The following is an 11,380-nucleotide window of genomic DNA, read 5'->3' on the forward strand; positions in this document are numbered from 1 at the left end:
TACTAAGACAAACTCAATTCCTATATAGATATCTACATATATTTGGTGTTTATATATTGATTATTTCTTTATATCCTAAACTGGAACACAAAACTTTCATTTTAGTTTGAAGATGGGTGAGAATCACAATTTGGACTTGGTTCAAAGCTTTTACTTTGGTTTTGGTTTACCACAAAGCAGTTCATTAGCAGCACTAAGATATAAATGAGATAAGGATGCAGGTATGTGAGTTCAGCTGCCCACACTTCCTGTTAATTTATCACAAAAATTTTGGTGGCCTCACCAGCTCTAGCAACTGAAATGTCAGAAAAGCACAGTACTGTGGGCTTTTGCACTCTTATCAACAAAAACGCCAGACTGTGTCACCATCTAGAAATAACATATTAAAGGTGAAAAAAAATTTTTCCTCAGAGAGATGTTAGTGTGCAAACATTAAACATATACCCAAGTAGTTATGATGTAGAAATACCAATGGCTATAGAATAGAGTTAGATGAAGTACCATGAATATTTAGTATCATAGAAATGCTTATTATTAGAAACACAGAGTAAAGTCCTGTATCTTAGGCCTCCCCTCCTTAGAAATCCCTAGCAATTGTATGAAATCCCATAAATATATGATCAGCCATTAGACTTAACTGTAAGTTTTTATTTTATTTGTCATTATTCCTATATCCCCAAACTGCTTCTTTTATTAATCTTTGGCTTTGCTAGAATATATACTCAAGGAATTTTAAAACAAGACACTTAAATAACAAGATGGTATCCTAGGCTTTGAAACTCTGGCTGTGTGTTCTGGGACAATTTTGCCAAATGTTTATGTTCATCTAGGGCCTTTTTCATGGCAAAACATATGAGGTAAGGTAAAAGATACAAGGTGAGTGAGTTTTCTTTCCCTTGCTCTTGTTGGTTCTAGTAAAATACCAATGCTCTCATAATGAAAGAAACACAAATACAGTAATACATAAAAAACAAAAGAGAAAAAGGGGAAATAGTAGTAAATAGGCTCACATTCATGCAGTACATGTATAAGGAGCACACCATTAATATTCCTCTGTAGTTCATGAACTCCTGTATTTTTAAAAAGGCAAAGCAAGTATAAGAGGTTTTCAACCCAACAGCCACATCAACTCAGCTAACTCAACTTCTTTTGCTATGAACATCCACACAAAAACACCGTATTTCCAGTGGCAAGGGCTGTTGTCTTCAGGGAATTTTATCAGAATGAAACCAAATAAAATCTCAAGATCTGCTACACTCATGAAAGTTTTACTCAGGGTGATTTTGGCGTTCCTCTTATGTAACATTCTAATGGACATTTCATACCTAACATGCAGCAACATGAAAACTTAAGACTGCTTATAATATTCCATGAGGATCTGAGATTTTTGCTGCATCCATAAATGTAAAAAAATGTGTGAATCTCTGAAATATTGTTTACATCTAGAGATAAACACAGAGTTGTCACATGTCACTTGGTATCTTCAGCATATTTCAGTAAATGCTGAAACACTATATGGTCTTCTGATTTCAAATTCGTTTCAATTCCTTAATGTTCTGTGAAGTTTGAGGAGGTTGTAAGATTACAGTAGTATATTTTCTTCATCTTTTGACAGACATATTTTATCAGATTCTCTATCTCAGTATATCTATCTTTTAGAATTGATGGTAGATATAAATATTGGTGAAAAAAACAATTAAGGCTATCAATATGGCAGTTATTTGGGTGCCTCTGAAGTCTGGTCCCTCATATAAATTTATGTTTCAGGCAAAAAAGTGATAAAAAATCTTTTCCTAATCTTATAGGATTGATCCTAGAATAAAAGTTTGAATCTGATTTTATCTATGCCAGACTAAGAATATTGCTACAAGTCAGTGGTTTCAGTGTTTATTCCTATATGGATATGAAGTAAAACTATAGCGTACATATAATAAACTGACACATATGTTAGGCAACAGTACTAACTCCTAAATACTTGGAAAAACTAAGTAGTACTTGGGCATGAAGTTTATTTTCTGTACTTTTCAAAGAACTGTATGTTTTTACTTTTAATTAACAGGAAACAAACTAATTTTAGTGTTTGCAGTATGTTTTTAATCATTATAAACATTTCTTAAGTTTCTTACATGTATAGTCTCTTAATTTCAATATATTGTCAATATATTCATATATATATATATATATATATATATCTGCGTGTATATATATCTATTTACAATGTTAGCTATTATTTTTGGTAACTTTGGTCTGATTAGCTGGAGATGAGGTCCTAACCAACAGATAATGACAGAACAGAAAGTAGGGTTAGGTCCTTACAAAATGTTTGATTCATTTTTGCTAAAGAGTTTGAAAATGCTTGGTTTTTATCAGAAATTTAGAAATGACAACAAATGGAATTTCTGAGACTATCTTAACCTACAAAAAAAAATTACCAGTGACAGAGAAAAAAGGCTTATATTGCATTTAATAGTGTTAATTCTAAACATGTTTCAAATTTCCATGAAGGATAGCGAAGTGTTCAATGTAGAAACCCAGTACAAATTTTGGTAAACTTGTTAACAGGTAAAATGTTCTACGGAATGTTCTGAATGTTATTTTCACTAGAAAAGAAGATAATTTTCAAAGTTGCTTGAGGTATTGTAATATGTCTACTGATACTCCCAGCTGTTTTACTAAATTGGCTGTCTGTTCTAAAATCCAAGTGAGGCTTGGATTTTCAGAACGTGCATTCTCCTGTATTCCACAACATTCTGAAGATGAACAATCTACCCCGCTAAGACTCTTGCTACAGTTTTTGTTAAACTCAGCATTATTTTCCCAGAGTCTTTCATCTTTAGCTTCATCAATCTTTTTCTCAGCTGAAACTCCATGACAAAGGTCCATATCCTGAATGGAGTCCAATAAATCGACAACATGGGGCCGTGGGGTGATTGATTTCAGATGTTTGAGCACATGCTCTTCGCACTGGTCAACTGCATCCAGGAGATTATTTATTTTACTGATCAAAGCTGAACTATTATTGTGATGGTGACACCAGGAGAGCAAAGCACTGAATGAAAATATAAACAAGAGTTAAATAGGAAAAAAATTAAACAGTCATAGGCTTTCAGAATTTTTGATGTTTCTTTTCTACCCTAAGTGTTTATTTTCTACATAACAGCACGCAAACCAAATTAATAATAAGAATGCAAGTCAAAATAGAAAATAATGGTAAATAGAATTAAAAAATATAAAAATATTATCTTTCAATAGAAATTAAACAATTCGGCTTAACCATATAAACTGTTTCTAATTCATAACCGCCCCTTCACAGCACCACATCTGCTCTTCCTCATTTTAGATGTTCCCCTATGGCTGTGGAGCTTCTCAGGGATACAACTCAGAAAAAGAGAGATCAGAAAAATTAGCTTCTCCTTTAAGGACAGCAAACAGCTTCTAAACAAGTGATTCTTCAAGTTGGATGCACATTAAAATCACCTGGGAGATCTTAAAACTATCAAGGTTTAAGTCATACCCCGGAATAATTAAATCATAAGCTCTAGGGGTGCTATTTTTAAAGCTGCCTAGCAATCCAGCTGATATCAAGGTGCAGCCAAGGTTGAAAACCATTGTTCTAATCATATACAGCAGTTGCTTGCCATCAAAACTGAAGGCTAGAAAAAAAAAGCTTTTAGGCAACTTTACATTCCCAACTTTGTTGTAAGTAGACACTGTTTGTTGAGCTAACAATTTTCTTGAAGAAGGTAAAAATTCTTCTAGTCCTAATAAATATTTTTCTTTACTATTCTAATATAGATAGTACTTTTGTTTTTTTTGTATTTCAGATTGTTCAGATAATCATGTCATGAAATGATTGTTGTGAAATGTAATGTTTTGACCTGGCCAGTTGGTTCAGTTGGTTGAAGCATCATTCCGTACACCAAAAGGTTTGTGGGTTCCATTCCCCATCAGGATACACATCTAGGTTGCGGGTTCTATCCCTGGTCGGGGTGCTTATTGGAGGCAACTGATCAATGTTTCTCTTTCACATCAATGTTTCTCTCTCTCTTTCTCCTCCCTTCCTCTCTCTCTAAAAAAATCAATAAACATATTCTCAGGTGAGGGTTAAAAAAAAAAGAAAAATGATGTCTTAAAAATGAAATCCAGTAATATAAAAGATTTAGCAATAAGCTTTCTAAACTTATAAAAGATTAATTTAACTTGATGTGAAGATGAACATGATCATTTTCCTATAGTAGTAGGGTGCAAATTTCGATTCCTGACCATTGCATTTTCTAAAACCTTTAACACCAGATTTTTTGTTTTGATAACTTTTATTTTCTATCCTTTTTAAAAATCAGTGATTCTTTGCATCATTTTCTCTACAGCAGGCCTTTTAAAAGGTATAGAGTATTAAAGAATACAACCGCATCATGTGCCATTTCACCACTTGGCTCTGAAACATGCTATTATTGCTATGGAATCTGGAGAGGTGTTCAATGTTCAGAGTGCAAATAAATGAGATCATTTTTCTATTATTGGCTACAATTTTCATCATGTACTTCTAGTCTAGAATTCTGCTGTGCTGTGTTCTGCCAGATGTACAAGACTAAATGCTTTATTTAAACCCTAAGCATCTTTTAAATTACTTTGAAATACAGACTGTTGATAATTCAGGCAGCAAAACAAAAAACCAAAACCAAACAAACAAAAAACAAATGAACAAAAAACCCCAAATGCATTCCTATCTTTTCTTTGCTATAAAGGACATTTAGCTCATATATTAAGAATGAACTGATGATCTTCACTTTTTGAAGGCAATATTATAATACTAATGCTTTGCAGCACTCTCGTGGATTTAACAGTAGGAAAAGCATTTTAGTTTAAACACTTTATTTTTACATACTTTTACAAAAATCCTCTACTAGTACTGAGCATAAAATGACTCAGCATTCAAATTTTAAAAATTACCTCAAAGTTCCTCTGAGTTGTCCATAGTTCATAATGATTTCTGCACCTTCTTTATAACCTTGATTGAAGCCTTGTTGAAGAGTAACTGCTTTGCCAGCCTCTAGTCCATCTCTATAGCCTTCCTGAAAATAAGTAATGAAGAACTGCTGCTATAACATCAAGTGGATCATTGTAGGTTTTTCTAGAAAGTCATAAAACCAATTTAGAAAATCAATGAAAACAAGCCTTTCCTGTGTTAACATAATGGTTCTAAAACACATGGCATAGCCACACAAGGTAGACTGTAATTCTCATAAAAATGTAGTACTGCTTTACACCATTAAAAGTCCTGTGTTAGCAATGGCTTCATTGAAAGGATACATGGAGAATTACAAGGCTGGCTCTTTGCAACTGATTGGATTGGTGTGGGTAAATGAGGCAAGGTAGTAAACATGGTTATCAAAAGTCTTGGATAATTAACTGAAGTAGGGAAAGAGGAAATTGGTTTAGCAAAAGGAAAATAAGAAATCTGGCTTTAGAAATTTTGCCTGATACCTAAATTCAGCTAACGTGCAAATTCAGTGTGGACAGGGATTTTTTTTTTTTTTTTACTGCATCTCCTTTGATGCCACAATGCTCAAAAGATAGATGGTCGATCAAAAGATACCCTAGCCTCACATGCAGCATTTCTGAAATTGACAACACGGTTGTGGGCTAAACAATTATTTTACTGAAACATTAAACAAAAACAGATTCAGGGCAATTTAATAGCTGGCAAGGATATTAAGTGAAAGTGGACCTCACCATTTGGCCCCGAACTAAGCTTTGAGTGCTCTACCTGGAAATTGGGTGTGTGGTATTAAGCTTAATCTCAGTGAAGAGACAAATTAGAGATGGATAAAGCATACCTAACAAAAAAGAAACCAACTTTAATATTTCCTTACTTAGCCACCAGTATTCCATATTAGCTTTCCCTTACTGCCCTTTGACAACATTCTTAGATCCACTTCTTCCACATACATTGATTATTACCGCCCCTAACTCTAGGCTCCTCACGGATTCAAGCAACCCTGTAAACTGTGAACAAGTCTTCTGGTAGCCGTAATTAGTAGAGTAAGTGCACACATTTCCACTCCACTCCCTTCCCTACGATCACCACCGAACTGCAATCTCTTCAAAGTTCAGACAGTTTATTTTGGTGGGATCTGCGTCTATCGCACTCCGCCGGCGCTCGCAGAAAGCTCCCGGTGGTTTCACAGGCTTTAGGTAAACCCACTGTGCAAACTTATCAGGGTGCAGGTACCGTTGGTCGCAACTCGGAAGCAGGCCGCAGCGGCGGCAGGAACCGCACAGCCCCCATCTCCGGCAGAAATTCTTCACAACCCCGGGTCTCACCCCACCGCCTGGCGAACCTAGGGACCACCCCGCTCCGCACCCTCCACGCAGCTTTACTTTGACTCGTCTCCGCATGTGGCTCTGCCATTCTCGCTGCACCAGGAGCGACTCATCTGCTTCCTCGTCAAACACTTCCCCCTCCTTTCCACTGCCAGGCACCAAAGGAGCAGCTCGAATCCAAGACATCACTGAGGTAACGATAAGGCCGTGGAGGACTGGAAGCTCCGAGAACTCCTTCCGGTTTGAGAATTGGGCGGGGGGAGAGGGGGTGGGGGGCGGGGTCTAATAACTACGCTGTTTGCTGGATGGCTCCGCTTGCTTGTGGTGCGTGCAAAGTGTGGGTGGCGGAGGCAGTCTCTGATGAGTCCTAGCTAGCGCCTCTGGTATTTGTACACTGGTATTTTCTAGCTTATCAGTTTAGGGAATGTTTAAACATGTAGAGGATATTTATGAGATTATTCGAGCCAAACTGAGGGCAACTCCTGGGAAGCAGACTCTCAACAGATTGAGAAAATGCTCCTGAAAATAACAGTTTTGCACTGACCTGTGTTTTGCATTGTATAATGTACTCCACTGTATAATGTGCACCCACATTTTTGGCCCAAACTTTCAGGAAAAAAAATCTTCCATTAAAAAATTTTAATTCAATTGTTATTTAGTTATATTTAGAAACTCGTTTTTTCCCATATTGATATTGTCATTGCTTTCTAGAGTTACACTTTGAAAGCGTAAATAAAAGAATTTAAAACATTTATATAGATAGGGAATTAGTATTACCTATGTATAATGCACATCCTTATTTTACCCTAAAAAATTTGGTCAAAAGTGTGCATTGTACATGGCAAAATATGGTGTTTTATAAATAGTAATCAAATAAGGTTTAAGGGGTTACATGAAATCCATTGGTGATGGGAAGGTGGTAGAAAGCAAAGCCAGGAAATCATTGGGACTGAGTAAAAAGTAAAATGAATAGATGCATACTTTTATTTTTCTTCATTCTTTTTAAAATTTAATTTCTGTTGTACTTTTTCCCATTACCATTTAGCCCCTTTTGCCCCTCTCCAGCTGGCAATAACCACACTGTTGTCCATGTCCATGAGCCCTTTTTCCTTTTTGCTGGATCTCTCCACAACCTTAATCTCCCCAAACCCTACTAGATATTATCTGCTCTCCACCTTTGAGTCTCTCTGTTTTGCTTGTTAGTTCAGTTTGTTCATTAGATTCCACATATAAATGAAATTGTATGGTAGGTATTTGTCTTTCTCTGACTGGCTGATTTCACTTAGGTCCATAATATTCTCTAGGTCCATCCATCCTATCCCAAAAGGTAAAATTTCCTTTTTTTTAAGGCCAAGTAGAATTCCAATATGTAAATGTCCCATAACTGTTTTATCCACACATCTATTGGTGGACACTGGGCTGCTTCCATATCTTAGAAATTGTAAATAAAGCTTCAGTGAGCATAGGGATACTTATGTCTTTTGAATTAGTGTTTTGGGTTCCTTTGGATATATTCCCAGAAGTGGAGTCACTGGGTCAAAAGGAAGATCCATTTTTAATTTTTTGAGGTAACGCCATACTGCTTTCCACAGTGGTGGCACCAATTGGAATTCCCACCAATAGTGCAAATGGGTTTCCCTTTCTCCACATCCTCCCCTGCACTTGTTATTTGTTGATTTATTGATGAGCCATTCTGACAGGTGTGAGGTAGTATCTCATTTTGGTTTTAATTTGCATTTCTCTGATGATTAGTGGCACTGAGCATCTTCTCATAGGTCTATTGGCCATCTGTATGTTCTCTTTTGGAAAAGTGTCTATTCAGTTCCTTTGTCCATTGTTTAATTGAGTTGTTTGGTTTTTGGCGTTGAGTTTTGTAAGTAGTTTATAAATGTTGGATATTAACCCCTTATCAGATATATTGATGAATATGTTCTCCCATTCTGTGGGTTATCTCTATTTTCTTGCTGATTTATTTTTTTATTTTTATTTATTTTATTTATTTTTTTAAATTGATTATGCTGTTGCAGTTGTTCTATTCCCCCCTTCATTCCCCTCCCCCCTGCCCCCCCATCCCCACCATTACCCCCCTTTAGTTTATGTCCATGGGTCTCAAGTCCTTTAGGTTCTATATTTCCCATGCTATTCTTGCCCCCCCATCTATTTTCTATCTACTGTCTATGCTACTTATTTTCTGTACCTTCTCCCCCCATCTCCTCCTCCCACTCCCCTGTTGCTAACCCTCCTTGAGATCTTCATTTCTATGTTTCCACTCCTGATCTAGCTGTCCTTTTAGTTTGCTTTCGTTTTAGGTGTGGTTGTTAATAACTGTGAGTTTGTTGTCCTTTCACTGTTCATGTTTCTTTATCTTCTTTTTCTTAGATAAGTCCCTTTAACATTTCATATAATAAGGGCTTGGTGATGATGAACTCCTTGAATTTGATCTTATCTGAGAAGCACTTTATTTGTCCTTCCATTCTAAATGAAAGCTTTGCTGGATAGAGCAATCTTGGATGTAGGTCCTTGCCTTTCATGACTTGGAATACCTCTTTCCAGCCCCTTCTTGCCTGTAAGGTCTCTTTTGAGAAATCAGCTGACAGTCTGGGAACTCCTTTGTAGGTGACTGTCCCCTTATCTCTTGCTGCTTCTAGGATTCTCTCCTTCATTTTAATCTTGGGTAGTGTAATTATGATGTGCCTTGGTGTGTTCCTCCTTGGGTTCAACTTCTTTGGGACTCTCTGAGCTTTCTGGATTTCCTGGAAGTCTACTTCCTTAGCCAGATTGGACAATCTGGCTAAAGAAATCTCCTTCATTCTAATGAATCCCCTTCATTATTTGTTCAAATATGTTTTCCACTTGTTGCTGTTCCTCTTCCCTTCTGGTACCCCTATAATTTGGATGTTGGAATGTTTAAAGATATCCTGGAGGTTTCTAAGCCTCTCCTCATTTTTTTGAATTCTTGTCTCTTCATCCTTTTCTGTTTGGGCATTTTTTTCTTCCTTCTGGTCCACTCCTTTGATTTGAGTCCCAGTTTCCTTCCCATCACTATTGGTTTCCTGTGCATTTTGCTTCATTTCACTTAGTGTAGCCTTCATTTTTTCATCTAATTTGTGACTAAAATCAACCAGTTCTGTGAGCATCCTGATCATCAGTGTTTTGAACTGTGCATCAGATAGGTTGGCTATCTTTTTGTCACTTAGAAGTATTGGCTCTGGGTCCTCGAGCTGTTCTTCTTCTTCAGCCATAATGTTTTGGTCTGTTTGGGCCTGTTACATATGAGGTGCGGAGCCTTAGGTATTTACCAGGGTGCGGCAACCCAGGTCGCTGGGTTGTGAAGTTGTATGTGGGGGTGGGTCAGAGAGGGGCAATGGTGTTTTTCTGCTCTCTCTCAGATTTTGGTCCCCTCTGCCACTTCCTGCAAGCAAATTGGGCCCTTCTGGTGCTGGTTCCCAGGTGGGTGGGCTTGTGTACATTATTGGACCCTGTGGGTCTCTCCAATGAACTCTCTGTGAGCCTCTCCTGACACCTCGACCCCGGAAAGCTTTCCCAATTGATGCTTTTAGGCTTTAATTTTCAGTGCTGGGGCCTTTGGTTTTCTGGTCTGTCTCATTGTTTGCTCCTTTGCCTGGTTATCTGCACACTAATGTGTGACCGTGATCAGCCAGCCGCCTTTTTTTAGGTAGTCCTGTATTGTATGAACTTCCCTCTCAAGACTGCCTTATCCATTCAGCTACCCTATGTATATAATTGAAACATTTAATCCATTGATATTTAAGGTTATTATTGATAGCCACGTATTCATTCTTGCCATTCCCTTCTGGCTTTCAGTGTTTCCAATGAGAAGTCAGCTGCTAGCCTTATTGGGTTTCCCTTGTTTGTTACTTTCTGTTTCTCCCTTTCTGCCTTTAATATTCTCTCTTTGTCTTAGAATTTTGCCATTCTAATTATGGGCCCTCTTTGGGTTCTTTTTGATTGGGACCCTGTGTGCTTCCTGGACTTGTGTGACTTTTTCTCTCATCAAATTAGGGAAGTTTTCTATTGTCACTTTTTCAGAAAGGTTTTCTCTGCCTTGCTCTTCTCCTTGTGGTTTCACTATGATATGGATGTTATTACATTTCATGTTGTACTGCAGTCCCCTTACCTCATCTGCATTCTTTTTTAGTCTTTTTTCTTTTTATTTCTTTATCTGGGAGTTTTTTCTACCTTCAGATCACTGATTTGGTCCTCTGCTTCATCTAGCCTGTTTTTGATTCCTTCTACTGTGTTCTTCAATTCAGAAATTGTATTCTTCATTTTTCTTGGATCTTTTTGATAGTTTCTGTGTCCTTTATCATACTTGTGTAATTCACAGTAAGTTCCTTGTAGCTTCCCTGTAGTTTTTGGTAATTCTCACTGAGCTCATTGAACTTCCTTATAACAATTGTTTTGAAGTCAATATCTGATAATTGACTTGCCTCTATTTCATTTAGCACTCTTTCTGAGGGTTCTTTTCTTTTGATTGGGGGTTGCTTCTTTGTCTTACCATTACTTGTTCGATTCCTCTTGTTTGCTTCTGCTTCTTAAATTGATCTGTTTTGACTCCCTGAGTTTGTAGTGTGAACTTCTATAGTAGAAGACCTGTGAGATTCAGTTGTGCAGTTCCCTTGATATTCCAAACTTGATGCTTTTGGGATACCCTTTGTGCCATTATTTTTGGCTTTCTGGATGTTACTGGGTTTTGATTGTTGTTGAGTCTTTCTTTGGTGGGTCATTCCCTCCAGCTTGTTGATTGAGAGTCACTCCACCCACCACATCTAGTATGCTGTTGTGTAGGTGCTGCCAGAACAAAACCACAAAACTCAGGAAACAAACCCACACCTGCAAAAATAATTCCTGCTCCTGCAATCCCACTATCAGCAGCAAATAAATTAGTATTAATAAGGATGTAAAGAGATTGAGACTATTTTAAGAAAGGAGAGTGAATACGAGATGACCTACTGAAAGAAAAATGATTTTGAGAGGGTAGAGGGAGGAATACTAATAAGAGTTGGGAGTTGGAGCAATGCAAAGAGAGAAAGTA

General features: G+C 37.2%; 1 protein-coding gene across 2 annotated transcripts; it reads right to left on the reverse strand.

Moving 5' to 3' along the window:
* Nucleotides 1-2,447: 2,447 nt before the first annotated feature.
* On the reverse strand, nucleotides 2,448-6,555 carry YAE1 (YAE1 maturation factor of ABCE1). Of its 2 annotated transcripts, none has more exons than XM_053662956.1 (3): nucleotides 6,382-6,555; nucleotides 4,951-5,072; nucleotides 2,448-3,049 (listed from the first exon to the last, which is right to left on the reverse strand). In XM_053662956.1, exons 1-3 carry the CDS (start codon nucleotides 6,508-6,510, stop codon nucleotides 2,620-2,622), a joined length of 681 nt encoding a protein of 226 aa, XP_053518931.1. In that variant the 5' UTR covers nucleotides 6,511-6,555; the 3' UTR covers nucleotides 2,448-2,619. The 2 variants fall into 2 exon arrangements, with proteins under 2 accessions (XP_053518931.1, XP_053518933.1); XM_053662958.1 differs by having other exon boundaries at nucleotides 6,365-6,451.
* Between the last annotated feature and the right edge of the window lie 4,825 nt (nucleotides 6,556-11,380).

This window comes from Artibeus jamaicensis, unplaced genomic scaffold (genome assembly GCF_021234435.1).
Source record: "Artibeus jamaicensis isolate MK-2021 breed Jamaican fruit bat unplaced genomic scaffold, CSHL_Jam_final contig_311, whole genome shotgun sequence".
Taxonomy (NCBI): Eukaryota; Metazoa; Chordata; class Mammalia; order Chiroptera; family Phyllostomidae; genus Artibeus; species Artibeus jamaicensis.

What these genes read in the sequence shown, in the direction of transcription:
- YAE1 (XM_053662956.1), bottom strand. Translation starts at nt 6,510, where the DNA reads ATGTCTTGGATTCGAGCTGCTCCTTTGGTGCCTGGCAGTGGAAAGGAG. An exon ending in ACATGCGGAGACGAGTCAAA is followed by an intron (nt 5,073 to 6,381) that starts GTAAAGCTGCGT and finishes ACTTATTTTCAG; the next exon opens with GAAGGCTATAGAGATGGACT. An exon ending in CAACTCAGAGGAACTTTGAG is followed by an intron (nt 3,050 to 4,950) that starts GTAATTTTTAAA and finishes ATTTTCATTCAG; the next exon opens with TGCTTTGCTCTCCTGGTGTC.